The sequence below is a fragment of the Drosophila melanogaster genome, chromosome 3R (assembly GCF_000001215.4).
Source record: "Drosophila melanogaster chromosome 3R".
NCBI classification, from domain to species: Eukaryota; Metazoa; Arthropoda; class Insecta; order Diptera; family Drosophilidae; genus Drosophila; species Drosophila melanogaster.
In genome coordinates, this window is record NT_033777.3 from 12,067,674 (window position 1) to 12,090,879 (window position 23,206).

Below are 23,206 nucleotides of genomic sequence, written 5' to 3' on the forward strand. Positions count from 1 at the left end.
CTCCAGATTTCTGCTGTTGTGCTCCATCGCTTTTATCTGTTTCTCCCCTGCAAAGTGGATGTTTAAACGACATTAAGTTGACTTAATTCCAACGCCTTAAATTCACCCAACATCTTTCAGTTTCTTTTTCGATAAGGCAGGATAATGAAAGAAAAAAGTTTGCCGCGAAGTGTGGCCAGCGAAAAGGTCAAGCAATTTGATTGTAACAGATTTAATTACAAAGTTCCGACCTAGTCGTGCGTTAAATTTGACCGAAAAGTTTATAAAAATGCATAATCTTAATGTCCAGCTAATGAGGCGTAAACAAGTCACGGGTTTGGGCCGGCGTACTTTCAACTTTTCTTTTAACAAATTAAATGTAATTTGTTACGCAAATTGAGCACAATCCGAAAAAGAGCAGATATACAAACGCGATGATGTGAAGCTAAGTTCGTTTAAAAACGTTGGATTAAAATAAGGTTAATTATTTCAACAACCGGAAATGCAAATTAATGTTGCGATTCACAACGAATTAAAATAATATTATTCGGCTTATATTAAATAACACATAAAATCAATATGTTCAACGTGACAGGGGAAAGGCAGTAAAACAGGATTTGGCTTATGCATTTTAAAAATATTTCGCTTTAATTTTATCATTTAAAAATGTACTTAATGCATAGTTTCATTGGCTAAAATTGTAGATAAAAATAAAATGTTTTCTCTTTATTTTGTTTAATCATTATCTCTCACTTTTCGTCTTGTATAGCAACAAATTGCACATTAAAGTTAAGATATATCTATTAAATTTGCCATAGCTTCTTACTTATAATGCAAAATTATTTACCCAATAAATTCTGCTGTATTAATAATGACTTTATCCCTTGGTTATAAAAAAGCGACTTTAAAGTACTTTCCCCTGCTGATTAATATTAAATCACTTAAGACCTCTGTTACTGTTCGAACCCACAGCCCACTAATTCGAATGCCCATCTTTAACAACCGAATAATAATGGGAATCCAAATTAGAAAACCCGATACTGCTAAAAGGACTTAACCCTAGGGACATTCTAAGGCAAATGTAGGCTTTGATTCTAAAACTCTATTTAGGAACACAGACGTGTGGACTCTTCTATGTGTTTGTTGTGTCTTTGTTGGGGGTAGTATATGGTATATAGCATATAGCATTGGACTTTGAGACGAGAGTTCGTTCAGCTATTTGTAGATAAGCTACTCTGATCGGTGGCAAGCACCGCAGTTATATTGGCTAAGCACACAGCACATATTTAAGCAATTAAGTACACTTTCAGTTTCCCAAAGACAGTATAAACTTAATATAACCTATTCTAAGTCCTCAAAACCAACCACACAATCAATCATTCAGGGGGCTCACTCTCTTAAATGCAGTCAACGATGATATAAATACGCGAGAAGGGATTTTTGTGCTTTTTTGAGGAGTTTGGGTATAATGGTACTGGATTGTCACAGGAAAGGATATGACCTTGCTATAATATTAGGGGATGTAAAGGTGATGAAATTCTTATTGATTAAGTGAGTTCTGAAGGGGAGATTATTCGTTATAATAAATAGGCTTCTTATGACATTGTACGATGATTTACGGGCTTCTAGTTGAAATACTTTTAACATAATTACTGAGGAAATTAATTAAAAAGCATACGATGCACCCTCTTAAGAAGCTGAAATACGGAGAATGAGCATGCGTTCTTCATAATACTTGTTCAATTTTGGTTTTTTGGCTCACACTCACACAGATCTAAATGAATTACTCCCTTGCTAAATTCAAAAGCTACTGATAACATTTTAAAAATAAAACTTAAATCCTTATCTTAGTGTTCGCTAACTTAAATTCCCTATAGTTTTTGGTGTTTGTTACTAAACCCGCTACCGATCCAGCACCTGCATCTAAAGCTTAGAGATTAATCGTATCCAGGTCCTGGCAGGGAGCACGAGGACTCATATCATCTGAGCCTCCACTTCCTCTGCCATCATCTCCCCCATTGCCCCGCCCATCGGCCGTTATGTCTGCCATCGACGAGTGGTTTTGGTTCTGATTATGTCGCATATTTGTGTTGTTGTTGACCATATGATGGCCAGTCACATTGTTGCCCTTAGAATTTGGTCCATCGGCCGAGTTCAGGTTGTTGTGTAGCACCTGTGTCTTCTTGGTGCCCAAGCCCAGAGGAAAAGCAAAGTCCTGCGGCAGCTTGTGCATAATTTTGCCGGAGGTTATCAGACGACCAAAGCCCTCCTGAAAGTTCAAAGATCAGGTATAGGTTAATTGAGTTCAATAAAATGATATATTGATATATACCTGATGGGCAAAGGCATAACCCGAACGTACGGAGCGACGTCCACGACGTGATGAGGCCGTTCGCCTGACATCACTTGAAGCTCTGGAGTGGATCTTCTTCAGAGATTTTTGCCGAATCTATTCGTGGTGTTCGTATTTAACATCAAAAAGTTGGGATTACCTTAATGATACTTACCTTATCCGACAGGCTCGGATGTACATCTAGCAAATAGAACTTGTAGGCCAACACAGGAGCCACCAACGCCATCACCGTGATCAACATGGTAACCCAAAAGGTCAGGTCCTTCATAGCTTGAGTCAAGGAGCCAACGTAAGGGCCACCAATCACATAGTTGTAGAAGTAGTCCAGCACAAAGTACCAAACTAGACTACCCCAAATGGTCACATGATTCACAACGGTCCAATAGGAGGTGTACAACGATATCTAAATGAAAATTGAAAAATTAAAAGAAACCCACCGATTAATAGATTTAATTGTAATTTTCTAATATACCGAGAATAATTTATTTACTTACCTGCGCTGTATTATCCACTATAAGTATGGTGGCGACAACAGCGCCCAGGGTCATGTGATCGCTCACAACAAATCCGTTTGCCGAAACGCCATCCTTGTAGACGCCATAAGGAATCAGGAACAGGACCAGTGAGGTGAAGGCGCCGTGCAACACACTGTAGATGAACTCTCGAATGTTGAACAACTCGCTCTTTAGACCCGGAGTGTAGAGGCGCGGAAACTCTAGACTGTTCTTGTCCGAGACATCCTGTTCGAAGACGCCCAAAGCCAAAACGGGTAGCGATGTGTAAAATAGATTATACACTGATATGAACATCGGGTCGAAAACCGTCTGTGGAGGAACTAAAATTAGTTGGGGCACTGGAAAACATATGTCGGTCAACTTACCTGAGCGCTGAAGCCGCAGAAGAGCGAATACCAGCAATGGCACAGTGTAAATGCAAAGTTCTTGTAGAAAAAGTATCTGAGGAACTTGCACATGCGGTAGTAGGACCATCGACCATGTACCAGTAACAATCGCTCAAGGTATCGAAACTGGGCAATGGAATAGTCGCTGGAGAGGACAGCCTGAAGACCCTCCTGTCCTGAGATTCCAACGCCTATGTGAGCAGCTGCAGGAAAAACGATTTCAAATATTACATTTAAATATTTGTTATGGCATCACCCAACCTTTAATCATGGACACATCGTTGGCACCATCGCCAATGGCCAGAGTGACTGCGTTTTTGGCACGCTTTATTAGCTCGACGACCAGCGCCTTCTGAAGTGGCGTTACCCGACAACAGATGACCGCCTTGCACTGCGAGGCGATGTCCAGGAATCTGTACATTAAGTTAAAATATGTCAATGATGGCGTCTTGAAAATTACATAAAGGCCACACACTTGTTCTCCAATTCCGGCGAAAGACAGTGCACCAGGGAATGACCATTTACCACCAGAGCGAATCCTGTATTTTCATCCACCACAATGGAGGCAGTGCCTCCATCTTCGCTTCCCTTTTCATCACCGAACAAGTTATTGCACTCAGCACTGTTTTTGAAAAACAAGAGCACCAGATTAGTTCGACATAACAACATGATTTTGAACAATTAAATGGAAATGTCAGTGTACAGAGTGGTAAAGCTGAATGAGTTATATGTACAGAGTTTTAGTTAAGCAACTATTTTGGAAAATCTATTTTGGTAATGAACAAAACTGGACAGTGACTGTTTGTTTTCGTGGTTCTGGAACTGGTATTTGTTTGAAATTATTTCTTAAGATTGGTATTTGTACAAGGAATGAGGAACAGACAGAACGTAAACAGATGTTGGGTGTTTTTAATTTGTAAAAAATATTTAGTTTGAAAAATATGTGAATATAGTTTACTTGACGGGCGGAACAAGCACCAATAGAGGGTTACATCCTTTGGTGGGTACTACTAAACTGTTCTCTTTCTGAGGTATTTATTTTCTTACAACTTTATTTAAAACGAAAAAAATATTTTGCTATTGAAGTCAAACAGTCCTTCAAGACGAAAATAAAAAGAATCTCAAGTAAGGTTTTAAAATAAAGTTTTAAAAGATAGGTGAAATTAAATAGAGTTAAACATATAAATTAAAAAATTTTAGATACAACGAAAAATACATGAAGAAGTATTAGACATTTAGCTAAAATAGATTTTGATATAAGAAAGATATTCTAGCACCTAGAAGAAGATTAGGTTTAACTTCAGCTAGAAATATGTTTGGAAAATCATTCAATTTTAACAGCTAATCTATTTGAGATAGTTTTAAGGATTGCCCTCTACCTGTCCGGTCCGCCCTTATTATCCTTATTTTTCTCATCCCACCTAAAGGTAACCACCGAAATAGCGGGCGGCGGAGGCGGCGTGGGCGGGAGGTTCGTCTCCTGCATGAAAGCCGATGTTTGTGTCATGGTCACGCTTAGCGGATCCATGTTGCTGTCGCTGTTTAAGCGATCAAATGGATCAAATCCTGGAAAAATAACACGAAATATAAATACAATCTTAACTTTTTTAAATACAAATTCATTCTCTTGTACTTACCGCCTGGTCGAAACCGGTTATAAATCTTAATAGATTCCTTAAACTGCCTTAGCTGCTTTTCCACTTCCTCCACCGAATTGCCGTCCACGATAAAGACATCCGCCAGTTCATCCGTAAGCAGTTGGCAGGAGTAGCCGATATTGATGGCAGTTTCTGTTGGTAAAATAGCAAACAAATGCTAGTGAAACCACGAGAATTTTTCCCTTCATGGCTTACCCTGCTTGTCGCCGGTTAGGACCCATATCTTTATGCCTGCATTCTGCAAATTAGCAATTGACTTGGGCACGCCGTCCTGCAGTTTGTCCTCAATTGCGGTCACCCCGACCAGCTGCATCTCGCTCTCGATCTCCTCGTAAATGGCATTCAGCTTCTGCTCCCTCGAGTCCATCGAAAGGGCTGCCTCCTGTTGCCGACTCCTCCAGTCGTTGTAGTACTGCTCTGTTAAACGCCGTTCAGCCAGCGCTAAAGTACGTAGTCCTTCGCCGGCAAATTTCTATGAGATGGAGTGTGCCACAAATCAAATCGGGGTCAGGAAAATCATTAAGTTCTCTCACATTAAGGTGGTCCTGGGTGCGCGCCTTAAGGTCCTCCTGTCCGCCATGCAGACGATCATATATCACATTGTCCGCTCCTTTGCAGTAGAGAACCATGGAGTCACCGCGCCGGAGAATCACAGACATCCGCTTGCGGACGTTGTTAAAGTCGAGGATATTTAGGAGTTCGTACTCCTATAATATTTTATTTAAATTATGTATATTTTTATATGTATAACAATTACTCACCTCCGTTTGTCCCATCACCTCGATGGTAATACTATTCGGTGTTCGTGTGCGAAAGACAAAGCCAAAATTTCGAGCGGCCGAAACGAGGGCAGCTTCGTCGGGACTTTGGGCCTGGTACTCCAACTTACCATCAACCGTTTCGGCCATGACCGTGTGGCAGAGGGCCAGGAGGCGGAAAAACACATGGGAGTGCTCTTCATCCGACCGGACGGCATCCAGCAACGTGCGATCGTACCAGCGGAAGTCACTCTCGTGATGCGGATTGGCCGAAAAGTCAACACTTTGAAGGGCCTGTGAAAAACAAATAGTTTGCTTTACACTCGGCGAAGATGAAGGCATTTCTGAGTTACTGTACGATAAGCTTGGCTGTATACAATTTTAAGCCAGGTTAGCATAGTGTCCCAAAGTATATAATGCTTAGTAAATTATTGTGGTGTTACAATGGAAGTATTTACGATTCCAAAGCGGAAAATTTTCTCTTAAAAGCGATACGCAACTGGCTTCAACGTTGAAACGTTGATCATGGGTAGAATATGATGTAAAATACGGCCTCATGTTACATAAAGGTAAAAACAAGTAATGAGCGGTACTTTTTACATTATAAACATAAAAACGTTTCTTAAAAAATAAATATTTTTATATTTTATTTGCACAATAACGAATTCACGACTCTGCTGTGGGTATATTGTGTGTATCAGAAAAAAGGGTTGTGTACATCATACTTTCAAAATAATAAATACGTTTTATCGTGTTAAAGCCAAAAAAATTCGGGTCGGGTGAAAGCGGCATACATACATGGCGGAAACATATAAGCAACACATAACAAGATACTAATTGATAATAGTGAATGTGAATTGAAGGACATGCAGCATGCATACGTGCACTCTGTGAGGCGACGAACTCCAATTGGTGGCGAATGCCTTGGATCGATGGTGGTGGTGCTTGGTGGTGCTAAGTGTGGATGTGGATTGTGGCTCCTCGTCGAGGTGGTGCTCGAGCTGGGAGATGACAACACCCAGCGTGGCCGTTGATGGCGCTTTTTTAAACCGGATCTTGACTAATCGCTTGCGATTGTGACTTGAATGGTGCATGTTGTGTGTTTCTGTCTGTTGGCTGTCATGCAAAATCTTTACTTTGTCGCAACTGCTAGTGCGGGACAATTGGCGCTGCATACATCCGGCTCCACTCCTTTTGAAGCCGCCACTAATTCGTCGCTCCTCATTGCCTACGGGTGGACTAAGTCCTCCACTTCCATCCAACCTGGGTGACAAACGACCAGCGTCTGCATCCTGACTTCTACTGGGAGCCGAGTATCGCACATGCTTGAGTCCCGGCCGCTTCTCGCTGGCGTCCATCGGCGGAGCAGAGCGCTCGATATCCGATCTGGGTCTGTCTGGCAGCACTTGCGCCTCCCCGCTGGATGTGACCACCATGGAAGTCTTCTTCGCATGGACCTCGGCCTTGTGCACTAGGATGATGGGGGGTGGTGCTGCAGGTGGTGCTACGATAGCTCCACTTAAGGGGCTGGGTCTGTTGTTGGTGTTGCTATTTTGGAAAATTGTTTGCTGCTATAACGAGTAATGTGAGTTGTTGTTTCTTCTCTTTTTTTTTCTTTTCTTTTTTACATTGTCAGACACACAATTAAACAAAGACCCACACGGTTGGCGGGTCAAGGGGGAATGTCATAGTTGAAGTTTGATTTGAAGAAACAGCCTCGTTCGAGACTGAAATTTTTTGGGCAGACTGTGCAAGAAACGGACACCGACACACACAAGACAACATTCCCTCAACCAAGATAGAGGTTAAATTGGCCTTTTGGACCCGAAACCCCGACAATTCGCCACTCACCTCCGTAATCTCGACCAACTCGCCGGTGCGCAGGTCAATCACATCGCCATAGCTGCGCCCATTGATGCTGCACTTGTTGAAGGTCATGATGTTCTGGGTGAGGGTGCCCGTTTTATCCGAGAATATGTACTGGATCTGGCCCAGCTCCTCGTTGAGCGTGGTGGTGCGGGCTTTGGCATAGGTATTGGTGGTCGGATAGTACATCTCCTCATCCCAGTTGATGAGGAACGACTGTACAAAGCGTATAACCTGTACGGAATATTGGTGTTTGTTTCTCAGAATGGAATTTAATAAACTGGTTGACATTGTATACAGACCTCTACTGAAACGTAGAGTGAGATTGGCACAACTGTGTTTAAGACTATGGCATACGAGAAGAAGACCAGCAATCCAATGACTGTTGCTCCCGTGGGTATGTAATCTTTGGGTATGATGTGCTCCCAAGGCAGATACAGCTGGAAGTGCTGGCCAATCAGGCCCTCCCAGATGGCACAGCCAATCGCAAAAAGGGCACAAATCGACACCAGAAAGAGGACGATCTGAAATTGGTGATGCAGTATATGTTAATTATAAGTAGGATTAATAGAAGTCGAAAAGAACTCTACCCCAATGATAATAAAGTTGAGCAGGCGATCCACGCCAGTGCTCTTGAACTGCGTCTTTCCGGAGTTCTGCATCAACTTGGTGTCCACTCCGGCGAAGACCACCACGCCATAGCACCACTGCGTGTTCCGGAGGACGCAGCCCCTCAGCAGGATCTTCTCGTTGTCCAGGGCGAATCTCTGGCCCCGCCAAATCAAGGTGCCATCGAATTTGTTCAGCAGGTTGTTGGGCCGCTCGCAAATGATCTCGCCATTGAAGTTCCATAGCGAGTCATGGCGATCACCCAGCTCGATGGTTTCGGTCAGGCATTGCTTTGCCTTGAGATTCGTCTCCCCATCCAGTTCGGCTGTCTCGATGAAACACAGACCATTTGGCTCGGATGTGGACAGCAACAGGGTGTCGGCGGCCACGAACTGATTGTTGTCCAGCCGAATGACATCGCCCACCTGTACCTCCGACCACTTGGCCTCCACCAACTTGCCATTGCGCAGCGTTTTCGACTTGCGATTGTTTACCTGCGAGTCAGAAATATGACGTTGCTGAAAGGAAAATACAGATTGGCAATTATGAAGTTACAGCGTAGTATTTTGTACTCACAATATCATCATACGCATCCTTAACAGCCGTCAGAGTAAGTACTCCTATCAGGGGAATTGCTGTGGTCACTGGGGTGAGTGAGGATATCGCGGGTATCAGCTGGAGGACCAGCAGGCAGAGGAAATAGAAGTTGGCCAGCCGCTGAAATTGCTCCAGCAGATTGAATGGCAGAAACGTGAACAGCGAATACTTGGAGGTCTTGATGTAGTTGTTCTGTAAATTAATGCGGATTATAAATAATAGTTAAACAAATAGAAAAACTTTATTTAGTGTGCATTCTAGATGAACGGTTAATATTGTATTTACTTACATGATATTTGAACTGGGCATTGAACTCTTTATCGTTGGCTCGAATTCTACGTTCGTTTTCTGTGAATATAAAAATAATATCTTAGCTAGGATTTTTTAATAAACATAATGTGGTTAATATATGATTAATAATCCTAATTACAGTTTTCTATACTACAAATAACTATACTCTTCCAAACAATTTTTTCCTTAAAGTTATTTTCCATTCTTAATCTCTTTTTACCCGAAAAATAGTACGAGCTGCGACGCCTTCTAATCTGGGAAAGACGTCTCAAACTTGGCACGGACTTTGACTCCGAGGTCACGGAAGGATCTCTCTGCTTATACAGTTCCTGGTCATCGGATTTGTTGGGTGGTGGATTGCCTCCTCCCGGCGCCAAGCTGTAGAAGCTATCTCCTATCATTAGGGGTGTGGCAATGGTTTGCGTAGAGCTGCCTATATTCATGCCCTCCGGTTGAGCGAGGCAAGCCCTCGGACTGCCCTCCAAATCGGAATTCCTTCTTTCCGGCTGCTTAACATCCTCATCTTCATTACAGTGCAATCGTTTCCTTCGATTTTTGGAGCTCCTGGCGAACTGAAACCATCGGGTTCTTTTGCTGGGCGCAGAGCACGAAGCTTCAGGAGCTTCTATTCCGGGCTCATCCACATTTCCGGCTCCCTTTGTTGGGGTCCGCTCATTGTCCTCCTGGAGTTCAGTTTCGATAGGTTGGCCCCCCAGAACTGAAAGTTCCAGAGTGTCAGGACGCCTCCTTAGCCGCCGGGCGGCCTCGCTGCATCTCCTGCCCCCGATCATGACCAGCTTAGGCTATAGGTGGAACAATAACGATATGGGGCGTCCGCATTACTCTTCATTCTACGAGGAAAATCGAAAGTTTAACGTGTTGCTAACTCCCGAAAGATTAAAATGCAATTGAAAACCCATCGGCACCGAACAAACTTCCCTGGAGGGCTGGCTCAATAAGACTGTTCCATCCATCATTTTGATAGACTGCTACCCCTCCCATTGACAAAGAGCCCCAGACAGCTGGAAACGATTCTCCTCACACATTGAGTGTTTGCACGCATATGTCTGGGCAATAAATAAATAAACAAATTTCTTCTGTGATTCTCGGATACCCAGGGGGAATCGTCTTCAAAGGGTATATCAAATACTTGTTGAGATTTTTAACTAGGACTGAGTTTGGGACTGAATGCGTCACGAAATATATGTACACCCACATTTTAAAGCAATTAAGGAAAATTTACTCGCGTTACAATATTCCAAATAAATAGGCTCTCATAGTTCTATCGATTTTTCTTAAACATAAACACAGTTTACCCTTTAAGCCCACAATTTATATCAATAAAATTTTTGATTGGCTTCCAAAAAGCATTGTAGGTTGTCCTAAACTGGCTGATGCCCCGTCATTCCTTTTTTGTTCTCCACAAGGCAAATATAGTTCAATAGCTGTGGTGCAGTTCAATTAAAAGTTCTTACAATAATTATTTATTGTGTGAGATTTTAATTTGAAACTCAAACAAACCGATTGTAACAAAAACTGGTAATTAATTTGGAATTGCTTTTCAGTGGTTTTTAATTATACTGGTTGCTGTACGGTCTGGTGTATGAAAGATTTCAATTTAAAAAAACTTTGAAAAGTATCTGAATGTTCTTGATAATAAGCATAAGCTTGATATCATCATTGGGGCAATATTAAGTTGCAAGAAAAAACTTTTCAAGAATCGCCTTTCTGGTTCCCTTGCCGTTGCTTTTAATGGTTCATTTTATAAAGCACGCACTGTATTTACTGCCAGTATCCATGCCAAACATTTTCACCTTGCTTTCTTGGAATTTTCTCGGAATTTTCATGTGAGTACATCTGGGTGCATTATGGTTGAGCAGTCGACTACAAATATACGCAGACATGTGTACTACTTTATGTTTACTTTACAGCCTTATGCTCGATTGAGCAAATCTGCAGTAAGCAAGTCGCTCTGGCGTCACAAAGCTTCTACTGGGTGAGTGTGTGTGCGTGTGTGTAAGCATTTTACACATTCAACAAGTGGCCTTTATTTGGGCAACAAAGAAAAGGAAGCTGCAGCAAACTAAAGTTCGCTCTTTTTACTCTCTCTTGCCTTTCATAATTGTGGAAAGCAGGCGGGTGTCAATGTCAAAACTGTTGTCAAGGCCACGGCGAATGCATGCAAAAGGTGGATATGAAAGGCATAACGGTAAGGGAGAACGGAAATTGAATCTGAGACGAAAAGTTCTGTCCAAAGTTTTTGTCTCTTTGCTAAGGATAATAAAGGCAATCGGCAAAAAATTTGGCCCCACTTCCGCCCGTTTTCGAATTACAGCTGATTGGCGCTCTCACATTATTTTGTATGCCTCTCCCAAGCGGACTCTCTCAACTACACTAAGGAAATTGGAGTGGTATGAATAAGGTATTCTGGGCTGGTTTTATTTGAAGCCCATTTTTATTAATTTAACATATATTTATCTAAGTACTTATGTATCTCCATTTAACCTTTAAAATAATATTAATATTAATATTATCTTTTTTCCCTGTGTAGCAACAACAATGCCGGGTAAGCTCTGTCGCGCTCTCTCTCCCCCTCTTTTCCCATGCACTCTTCCGCTCTCCTTAACGACGATATCCTGCTGCGAACATGAGTCATGCATGTGAATGTAAATTTGCTCCTTGCTCTCAATTTGTTTCGCCTTCTTGAGTTGTTTTTGCTGTTCGCTTTTCCTTCGCTCGCATGCGTCACCTTTGATGGGTTTGCAAGGGGCAGGGGTGAAAACAAATTAACTACAAGAAAAGGCCAAAAGAATCGATGAATGCTCAATAATTATGCTGGGAGCAAAGAAAGCACAACAAAACAGAGGCAAATGAGGAACATGTTTTCGGTGCCAGGTGCCAAATGCATCATCATGATCTCTCTTCGGCCCTTCCCCTTCTACCCCTATATCGCTCCTCCTCCTCCTCCTTCTCCTCCAACCACCCAGCTTCGTACATTTTTAGCACATTTCTTGCACTTATTTTGCACCGCTTGCGTTTGATTTTTCCATTTGTTGCTTATTTTTTTTTGCCTTTTATTAGTTTTCCTCGTATTTTTTTGTGAAAACGCGGAAACACCTTATTTTAAAACTGCAACTTGAGTTTTTCGCAAAGCAGGGAGTTATATTCCACTTAATTGGCCCAAGGCAACGCGAAGTGCTACGCGGTCCGCAGTGCGATAAACAAAAACGGCTAACGCCAAAGCCAAATGGCCAACTGCCGCGCGCAAACTGCGGCCAAAATGGGCGACGGCGACCGAGACGGCGACAGCGACGGCGACTGCGACGCCGTCAGCTGAGCGAAATGCGAGTAAAACGATGACAACAAATTGCCGACTGCGCTGCCAAGGCAACCGGACTTGGCAACCGATTCACGCACACCTTCAAGCGCAAACGGTTAAAACCAGCTTGTCTTAAAAGAGAGCTATGGAAAAGCTTCGATATCCAAAGTTTATCATTCCAACTCAAGTGATCTGTGGTTCAAAGGTTCAAAGCACAATAGGTGATAATTTCCACTCTCAGAATTGGCTTTTTGAAAAGAGGATTAACGTGAAACGTAGAAATCTTTTAAAAAGCTCTAGTAATGGGACCCGAGCTGACTTGATCGATTGCCTTAGGGTCGCAGTGCAATCGCTGAAGTATTTTGATGGGCTTATGGGTCGTATGAGTAATATTCACATAAACGATTATGCTATCAGGGTCCACCCTAATGGTTTTGCGGTGTTGGAAATAGAGCCGTATATATTTAAAAATGTTTATATTCTGTATTAATAATTTTATTTAATCCTACGATTTTTTAATTTTTTTTATATTAATACTAATAAAGAATAATTTAACAAAATATATATTACAAATTAATCACTTATTATTGATAATCGAAAGAGTATTACCGCGTTCGTTGCGGCAAAAAATCTGTCAACAATTTCCCAAGTTTGTCAAGCATAAAAATGAGCAAATTTCGTAAGTCACCCTAAGAAAAAAAAACAAGGGAACAAATTGAAAGAGAACGAGTGAGTCGACAAACAAATTGGAGGTGCTCTTCCTCGCTCTGTCACGTGAATTGAACAAGCAAGAGAAAGCGTGCTCTCTCTTACTCTCTTTTCATTCAAAAAAGCAGCAATGTCAATGTCAAAACAAAAAAAGCACATTATTGGCGCTTGAAGAAGTGGCGCATATGGGTTAATGAATGATTGCCGGGGGCGGGAAATGGTAATCACACCCCGTACACATTGCATTACGTTTTTTTTTTCGGAACAAGGCAAACTTAATCAGCGAAGCGCCAAACGCTGAATGTACATATTATTCAAGTTCCTATTAAATAATGAATTTCGAAAGGATGGATTGTGTAAGTTTATTTTGCGGTTATTGTGGGCACAGATTCGCATTCCCAGAATTCTTTGAAGACTTTACGTGTCGCTCATGTACAACATACATATGAACATAAGTACATAGTCTTATTATTATCAAAAGCAATTGCAAACATTATAGTTATAAATAGTTCAATATTACTTGAACATTCCCTACTTTCGTTTTCGTTAGAAATAAGTTGTGGCGCCTTGCAGTTTCTCAATTTGTTTTATTTGTAAAACAACTTTAACAAAATTGAGTTTAAGGGTCACAAACTTCACTTGGCAACTTTAAAGCTGGGTGGGTCGTCAAGACACTTGTCTCAAGTCAATAAAAAATTTTTACAAATTTTCCTGATTCGACACTCTTGGATTAGTTTCACATCAAAAGGTTAGTTTGTATCTTTGATCATTTTGTATAAAAACTAATTCGACCGCACATATACACCGCAATTTAAATTATATTTTTTGTAATTATCTGAATGAAGTGTTTAAATGACGACATATTCTACATTTTGCTGACTAGTGTATTACACAAAGTTATGTGCACACACTTACAAGTCAACAAGTACCCACCCCTACTCATGAATCGGAATAATTCGCATTCATTCACTTCATTCATTGAGCGGCCGAAACAAGGCGCCTAATAAATCGAAGTGCCGTTTTGACCAAGCTCAAGGCACTCACGCACTTACACATACACACTTCGACTCCCCCGCATATACAAACACACATACACATGCACATGTTTGGGCCATTGGCTAACGGTACCTTTGCGGAATAGTGTCAGGGCCAAAATCGAGCAACGGGCTGCTTTTTGTCAGAGTTCCGCGTCGTCTCTCCCTGCAATTGGTTTAGTAACGCCAAAGAACTGGGTCACTATCTGGCCGAAATCAGTAACAACTGTTCAACTTTTTGGCTGCCCGAGGCAGCGAGATTTCCCAATCTGAAATGCCAAAGGCTTTGAGCAAAATCAATTTGTAGCGGACATCGTGCTTATACTGGTTATTGATTCGTAAGTCGAGTTTTGTTCTATCGCTGAACGCATTAATTTTGTTTTAATTGTTAGTATCAAAGGTAAATCTACCAATACAGATATGGGTCTGCATTTATCATAGAATTGGGGATGACCAAGTATTAAAAAAATCCAGCAAACGATAAGAAGGGGCGTACCTGACCTCACCTAACAAAAATCTTATACTGCATTTCCTATGTTTATTATTTTTCTTTAGAGTTAAATAATCGGATATATTTCTAATAAATAATGTAATAACAGCACAACTCTCCTTTAAAATACAATTCGCATGGCGTTGGCTCAGATTTATTTTGAAATATCTTATATTAACGTTTTTATAGAATAGATCTTTATTAGCTAAATGTGTGCCATTTTAAACAATTTAATTTACGCCAATTTCTATTTTCAATATAAGCTTGATATTCATCGCCATGAAAAGTGACCACTTGATAGCATTTCGGACCTACTTAACTTTCTCTCTTCCACTCACCTTTGGCCAATTGTGGTTGGGTTTTTGTGCCCATTATGAGTGTGTCTCTCGTGGATGTGTGTCCTCGGCGGGTTTCTATCTGATCTGATAAGGCCAGCAGGATTCACGCGGCTGGCGGCATCCGGGGCTGCTTGACTCCGGTTCCGACAGCGGTTCCGGCTCCGACTGCGAATGGGACTGCGACTGGGACTGGGACCGGTTGGCCAGCAGCTCGGTTTCGAGTGTCGTCGTGGCTGAGCGGACTGATTGGACCGAGCGGACGCCAACCTCCTCCATATGGCGGCCTTGTCGAGCCGCCGAAGGCTGCCTGGAAGAGGGGGAATGGGAATGTGTGGATTCAGTAAGCATTCAAATGATTCGTCATCAGGGGAAAAGTTTTGCTTTTTCTAGATTTCACTGTTGAATTTTTAATGGCGCTCGTAAAGCTTTTTAAATGGTGTCAGCTGGTGACCCAGAAGGTCGATCCATTGGCCACTATTCACGGTTGGATATGGGAAAGGATTGTCTGGTGCCCAGCTGGAGGAAAAGTTTCCCCAAACAAATAAACTTGGGCTTGGTCTTGACTGGTCTATTTAAATTTTGATGCGTTCACATGCTAATTGTCACACGAATGAGCTGATTTACAGTGGCCGGGGGTCTGATGTATACATTAACAGCTGTCCATTGTGGTGTAACCGCTATTAAAAGCAAATACGCCCTCCTAGGATCACGTCCTTGGCGGTTATATCAGCTAGCACAGCTATGCCACACGGCGGATACGTAATGTAACATGCATTAATTGCACTTGTAGGTGGGCTTTCGTCGAAATGCTTTTGTAATATTTCATAATTCATTTGCGACCGGATGCACAAAACTAAGTCAAAGTAATGATCGAAAATTAATAAAAGCAATTACAGCCCCGAGCAAACAAAACAGAGCCAAAGTACATAAATACAAAGAGCGATTTACCTAATGTGACTCACTCGACGACTCGTAAATAAAGCAGAAAATGAAGCTTAAAAGCAGATGAAAAACGTTGCGAGTGCACATGAACCCGGCCGAAATCTGACATAGTAGAGAATAATGTGAATAATGCGAATTGTGAACGCCCTTCCTATACATTTTTAAGTAATATGATAAATTTCTAGAAAGACTCGTTTAGTTCACATACAAACATAAGCAAATACATCAACAATGTTATAATTACCCATTCATTTAATATTTCGTAAACCATTTGCTTTGCTAAGGAAAAGCTGAAGATAACTAAAGTATCCCCTAGCAGTCGTTAAACCGTATGCTAATTGCGAATAATAAAAGTCCATTCATGAATAATAAACAAACGACCGATTTGTGTGTCGATCGCAAGCCCCTATAGGTCACTCGATTGGAAGCCTTTGTTGATCGTTTACTTTTTGAATACCATACGTTCCCCTCGCCTTAGAGCTATGGAGTGAGTGACTAAGTGGCAAAAACCAAACTAAATTGTTTATAACGAAATGTACGATTGTGTGTGGCTTTTAAGTACATTGCAGCTGGACATCCAGATGTGGCAATCACTTTTGTACCGGAAGTTTTTATCGCTGTGACCAAAACCAGACATTATGTTTCAACCAAATTTCCAGATTTTATTTTTGGTGTTTACAATACTAATGAATAACTAATGCTTTAAGCTTTTTGCGATTGTTTTCTGTGACCCACTTAAGTTATAATTAGAACTAGAAATCAAAAATGCCAAACTTCCTACACCAACGATAAATAAATCAACGAAAGCAACATAAATTTCCCAAAAATATAAAAGTGACTTCCAGCACTTAGGGTGACCGATATACAATAATTACATACATCCGAAATATTCTCGATTATTCCCATGCTTGCCCTACCTAAGATAGGCATATAATTGTTTCTTATCTATTTATGGATCATTACTAAAATCCTTGTATAAATGTGACTAGTCACACCCCAGAACCTTTTTAGCTAATAAACCTTGAACTAGTTACACATAAGTAGTATGCCTTTGGGTCATCAAAATGTAATGTGTTCTGAACTTGAAAAATTAATCTAAATAAATTATAATAATTTTAATGAATCAGTTTAATAAAAATATATAGTCTTATTCTTTATTTTTAACGACAAGTAAATTGTCAACTATAAAAATGCAGTAGCTATTATATGACAGGCACAAATAAAAACAAATTTGTCTTTGGAATTTCATGGCTGTCAGTTTTTCGATCAGATAATCTGTATCTAAAACCAAATCCATCACTTTGGAATAATTAATAAGACAGCTCATGGAAGATAAGCTCATTAAGCTGATATGGAATTTTGAAAAAATACAAAAAAATTGTTTTACGAATATGAGTGCCCTCCATTAACCGCTCGCAAAAGCATATACAAAATCGCCCGAGATATTTATTCAGTCGCTCGAGCGACTGCAAATGAAAGGCAATCAATGCAATTGAATGTTGGAGCATCAATTTCAATTGATTCGGCGCAATTAGAGCACCAGCAGTAAGAACTTACAAAGAAAGGGACTGTGCAGAGGGCCATAGAATCACCCACGTGCAAATTCAATAAAGACTGGGTCAGATTCCACTGCGGTGAGGTGGAGAATTAGGCTCCACCATAATAGGCGCATAAATTATTTAGCCTGCATTCATAGTCCCTAAATGACGCGACCGCCGCGGAAGCGAGCGTTTCAGAATGGAAATGTGCAACCAAGGTCAATGCTTCCCACATTACCAGTTTTTCCTCGCCCCCAGTGCAAAACTCTGCAAATTCCTTGAAGTACCTATATATCGCCATAAACCGGAGGGCTAAAGTCCGTGCTAAATTCCTGCTGCAGGAGTGGGGTGGGGCCACCTATTATAACATGGGAATTCTTAAGTTGCGTGGAAATTTCAACACGCTAAACGGCTGATGAATAAGTAGAGGAACAATATTCAACCAGTATTTGTAAATTGTGTTTTAACAAAACCAAAATTATTTTTCTAACATGTTGAACACAGATATACACTTAAAGAGTTCGTAGTATATCCGATAGATACTCGCTGCACTTGTTTCCTTCTAACACTCAGACAGCTGAGGAAATCCATTGGCTGGCATACACATAGGTGTCAGGGGGACATCTTAAGTTGAACTATAATCCCTCGCATGACGTTCCCTCTACCCTAGATTGACAATCAATAATTTAGCCGTCTTCGTGGTCGAGAAAGGACTCATCGCAGATAATTACCATGCAGTGGCCACTAATCCCGGGACTCGTGGGAGTGCGTGCTCCGTGTGTTGCATTAAAAATGTATTTGCTACTGAAAACCCGGTCTTGGTGACACGTGGCCCACTATTGGATGTCTTGCCAAGGTATGGGAAACGGGCCTCCTCTAGTTTTCCCGCACAGCTCTCCTTTGAATTCCTCCTCAGACTTGTTGAACCAAACGCCACAATGAGACATTTCATGTGGCAACATCTGCCCGTCGATTTCCCAAAGCCATTGTGCGCGGATATGGCGGTTTGTCTTTGGGCCAAGTTGTCACCTCACCGGGAGCGACGAACGGTGAGTTTCGGTTAACCCAGGTGGGCTGTGCGTGCGCCGGCAATTGCGTGATGGGAACACCTCATCCTATCCTATCGCCGTTCCAACTCGCACGATTTCCATCGGTAGATAGCGAAATTATGTATCCAATGTGGACAGGAGAGGAGATGTGGGTCGTCTATAGTAAACGCTTAAAGCCAAATTGACGCTAGGAATGCAAATCGTGATGCGGGTTGGGGTCGTAGTTTGGTAGATAGTTTGAGCGGGATATTGGAATGCGCAAAGAAAAAACGAATAAAGATATTCCTAGTCAGGTGAATTGAATTGGTGCCCAAATCTAATTGAATTCAGGACAGCTCAGGAACTTTTCGTTGGGATAGATATTATTTGGTCAAATGGGACTTCATTCGATTAAATTGCTTGAAATTTAAATTTAAGTAATTTTTTGGGAAACTTTTAATTATTTTTTTTAATGCTAATATGAAAAGTGGTTATTCTTTCAAATGAAGTACCAGCTTGACGAAACATATTACACATTCGACTTATTTATAAATGACCTGTGATTTACCTATAATCTAACGTTTTTTGAAAATCAGTCCAGTCTCAGCTATTCACAGTAAGTATGACTTAAAACAATCCATTAGCAAAGACCGCCAATCCTGATTATAAACGTGGAATGAAGAGCCCCAACTACATCAACCCACATATATATTTTTTTTTACCAAACTAGCCAAGTTCATGGCGGACCTGGCACAGCTAATTTGTGGCAATGTTAATGGGGCTACATGCCCCATTGGGTATATTGGCACTACCTTCTACTACCTTCCCTTTCTATGGTTATAACCAATTTCTTGCTTTCCCTTTTTGTCCATTTGTCTATCACTCTTTGGCCTTTCGGGGTAACCATATGAAATGCAGTTGGAGCTGAGGTAAATCAATTCAGTGCCCAACAATTCCCGTAGAGTGCTTCTACATACCCAGTTATATATGTGTGTATGTGTATATAGTTATTGTACATGTAGGAATATGGCAACTATAATTTGGTTGGACATTTTGCGGGCGCCAAGTGTATTAAGCTTCGTGGAAGTTGTGGCATTCAATTTTTTCATTCATAGTTCAATGAGTGGAAAAATTCCTCTGCAGATTTTAAATTATTGCCTGCTTTTGCTGTGAATAAAAAGTTGCGTTTTCCGATGTTCTTCGATTTTTATGACATGTTACTGTTCCTGTGAGAGGGCGCATTATTTATCTTGAAAATAATAATGGTATAATAATTGATATTAATGTTGAATACTTTAATCGGAAGGCCTTCTATATTTACTGTTTGCAAAATAATTATAATATAATTGGCCCAAATATCATGAGCGATGGAATCTTTTATTTAGATCCATGGTCATGTGCGGCAAATATTTTGCGCTGTTTTCGGGTTGCCAGGTAAACCTGGGTCAGTGAAAGCGACTAAACCGATTATTCGACTCTTATCTGGCCACGAGATTGCTCCACCCTAACTACCTATTTTTTATGCCACTTTCACCTGCACACAGTCCTCGCCCTTGTCCTCGTCCTTTGCGTGTCCGTCTATTGCCTTTGACAGTGACCGTCGTCGTGGTCGTCGTTGTCGGTTGTGGTGGTGGTCACTAGTTGGCGTGTGGCTAGCACTTATAGCTGTGCGCTGACCGATTGTCCATTGTGCGCTCCGCAGAGGCTATGAGGAGGGGATTTGGGCCACAAATAAGTGCCGGCCCTTGCCGGACACGGCCGTGGCTGTACAAATTCGGAGATAGTCGCGGACAGGGCTCGTGGACAAAAGCTCTCTTAAAAACTGAGTTGTGGTCCCAAGTGTGTCAATCAAAAGTGCCACAAGTGTCTCCAATGTGTATCGATATCGGGTAAGATAGCAAGTAGCAGAAATATCCTCAAGGTTGCAGTGGAGCTATTTTCTCGTTATGTATGAAAAAGTTGAAGCAATTGATATAAATATAACACCCGTTTAAGACCTTTTCAATAAATTTATATTAACGTTTTCCTTTTTCATAAGTCTTAGCTGAGTACCTATAGCTACAATATATCTAAATCATGTAGATTAATCTTTGCGTGGACTTTTAGTGAATTTTATATCCTTCTTTAACGGCTTATTATTTATTAATATAATTTTCGATTTTGTAGATGTGATTATAGGTAGTTGAAGCAATTTACAAATATTTTGCTATTGCATTTCAACTTCGAACTGTCAACAAGCAAAACAGCAGCGGTCAAAACAACCAAATTTGCATGTATTAAATATTTATGCAGCGCCTGCAGGCCACTGATAATGGCTTTAATTGTAAAATATGGATTTTTATTTTAAATAATGTATATCTACCTTTGTTTTATGTTCTTTTCCTGCCTTTATGACGTATATCATAATTTTGTGTATTTTTTGCCTTTGCCATCTTTGCTTTCATTGTTCACCTCACATATCTCACATGTGGGTAGAAGCAATTTGTATCTCTCAATGCCTTATCTTTGTCTCAGTTGTGTGGACACTAAATATTTCCATCTTTCGAGTGAGTCAGAATGGCAGAAACCTAAGGTGCCTAAACCATTTTCATAAATATCTTGAAGTTAACAAAATGTTTCAAGTTCTAGAATTTTATTGCCATATTTTAAGTTCCAAAGGGCGTTGCCACTGAGTTACTAATGTGTTTGAGTTCTACTGAACTAGATGCTCCTTTTATCTCTGATTCGTTTTTGCTTCTATTATCTCAACTTTGTCAAACACAAACAAATTGTATGAAGTAACCACAGAATTGCCTTGTTCATAATATCTACAGGTTTGAAACTGCCATATTCTTTAGTAATTATTATAAAAAGTCTAGGGTTAACTGCCGACAAATACGTTAAAAAAAAATGATAAAAACAATTAGAAGCATCGCTAAGGAATGGAGAAGGAATGGGAAATGGCTGAAATTAGTTTCTGTCTTGCTTTTGGTGATTTCTTTCGAACGAAACTTTTTACTCGAAGATGACATCATTATGTGAATACCGCCGCTGGAAGATCAAGACGAGAAACAGCATGGAGACACGTGTCTGCCTTGGCTCAATCTTCACTTTATTTTTCCAAAATCTTTTCAATAGCTTACGGATACGCACATATATCATAATTCTGAGGCCTTATTAAGCTAAGTCAAGTCAACCGACGTATAAAAGAATTACACGGCTGGGAATCCCCAACAATTTTGAATATCTACCAAAGAAGTTATGTCGTCAGTTTGTCATTTAAAAATTCGGGGAAAATATTATTATTATGTGTGTTTCCAAAAGCATACAATTCCTTCCATTGTACATCTTATATTTGATTTAAAACTACTACCTTCATAACTTGTTATCTGCAAATTCGAGCTTGTCGATCTCAAATGTCTATAAATGAAGAGGAACTTATTTAGGGCACACACGTTTTACCTTATTTATTTTAACCTTTCAATGTTTTTAATAACTACCAGTGCCGGACGCCTGGCTAAAGTCAATGACCAATATCGACCGATAATGCCAGTCACTATAAACATGACTTTGCGGAAAAGCTGACCACCCAATAAGGGCAAAAATCGGAATAGACCCTTAGATACCCCTATAAACCCACCTGAGTGACGAGGTGTCAGCCAGTGTGTTTAACATAGAAACGGAGATTGCAACAGATTACCTCGATCCCCGAGTTTAGCCGAGTTGCAAATTTTCTGGGAGAAACTGTGGCAAAAATGAAATGTGGAGCAGGTGGGGAGAGGAAGGAGTAAGATTGTGCATATTGCACCAGCTGTTTATAAGTCACTCAAAATAATTGGAAAAGCAAAAGTGCAGCCTCAGTGCTGGCACTTTTGTTTTCGGTTTCCATCACTATTATTTTAGGCTAATATAAATTCATTGAATTCTTTCTATAGTTAATACATATACTGACTTGTTCAGATCTAATTAAATTTTTTAAAATGGTAAATATGTTAGCGCACCTCTGAACAATTGATTATTTTACGAAATTATGAGATTCCTAAATCCAGTACACTACTCCACTTCTTTGAAACCCAATGCAACACTGAACAGCGAATTCAGTTAACTTCTCTAATTTTTTGAAAATTAAAACATTTGGGTCTTGAAAGCACTGACAGCACTGAACGAAAAACTTACCCGGCAAATCGGCCCGATGGGATGGGAAAATCGGGAGTTACGGCAAAGGAGAGGGTTTAAGTCGAGCTTGAGACTTTAATGCCGGCGTCGACTTTTCGAAGCTTTTGAATTTGCCGCTGTTGTTTGAATTTGTTGGCGGTGTTGTTGTTGCTAATTCTGCAGCTGTTGCATGCGCTCTATTGTGATTTGTGTTTTACTCGTTTTATTGCACTTGACATAACTTTTCGAGGAGATTTAGGAATTTGTGTCGAACCAGAAATTGAGAACGAAACGTAGAACACAAAAGAACTTCGGAATTAGACCCGCTTCTTCCCCAAGAATTGTGATATTTCCGGCCGACGGTATGGTGTTTTTTTTCCACAGAGCACGCGACCGCTTCGTTAAAAACTTGGATTACAACTGAAGCGGCGAATTCTCGGCGACGTAGTACCAACAACTGAGCGCGCTATAGCTAGCTATATAGCCATTGCTTCTCTTTCGCTCGTTTGAGAAGAGAGCTTTGCACTCTTCTTACCAACTGATAAACGTTAATTGGTGTTGCCAGCCCGCGTTGCCAACTACTGGGGGTCTTGGGAAAAAGCTAAAGCTGGAAAAGCTACAGCTAATTGAACTATCGCTCCAGGTAAACCTATAATTTAGCAT

General features: G+C 40.7%; 1 protein-coding gene across 7 annotated transcripts; it reads right to left on the reverse strand.

Moving 5' to 3' along the window:
* Positions 1 to 701: 701 nt before the first annotated feature.
* On the reverse strand, positions 702 to 22,939 carry ATP8B (ATPase 8B). 7 transcript variants are annotated; one of them, NM_001300367.1, is made up of 20 exons: positions 22,565 to 22,939; positions 14,902 to 15,208; positions 9,011 to 9,069; positions 8,701 to 8,913; positions 8,106 to 8,642; positions 7,818 to 8,039; positions 7,501 to 7,749; positions 6,786 to 7,220; positions 5,653 to 5,943; positions 5,425 to 5,598; positions 5,087 to 5,363; positions 4,871 to 5,023; positions 4,655 to 4,799; positions 3,709 to 3,855; positions 3,495 to 3,646; positions 3,213 to 3,436; positions 2,827 to 3,156; positions 2,487 to 2,735; positions 2,312 to 2,428; positions 702 to 2,248 (listed from the first exon to the last, which is right to left on the reverse strand). In NM_001300367.1, the coding sequence occupies exons 2-20, from the start codon at positions 14,933 to 14,935 to the stop codon at positions 1,910 to 1,912; spliced, it is 4,347 nt and encodes a 1,448-aa protein (NP_001287296.1). In that variant the 5' UTR covers positions 14,936 to 15,208; positions 22,565 to 22,939; the 3' UTR covers positions 702 to 1,909. The 7 variants fall into 7 exon arrangements, with proteins under 7 accessions (NP_001287296.1, NP_001287295.1, NP_001247069.2 ...); NM_001300366.1 differs by having other exon boundaries at positions 4,613 to 4,799; NM_001260140.2 differs by having other exon boundaries at positions 6,531 to 7,220.
* Between the last annotated feature and the right edge of the window lie 267 nt (positions 22,940 to 23,206).

Bases quoted from the DNA above. Each gene is read 5' to 3' on its own strand.
- ATP8B (NM_169450.4), bottom strand. From the start codon at position 9,803: ATGATCGGGGGCAGGAGATGCAGCGAGGCCGCCCGGCGGCTAAGGAGG. The intron at 4,800-4,870 runs GTAAGTACAAGA...TTATTTTTCCAG, and splicing joins TAACCGGTTTCGACCAGGCG to GATTTGATCCATTTGATCGC. The intron at 2,249-2,311 runs GTATATATCAAT...TTGAACTTTCAG, and splicing joins GTTATGCCTTTGCCCATCAG to GAGGGCTTTGGTCGTCTGAT.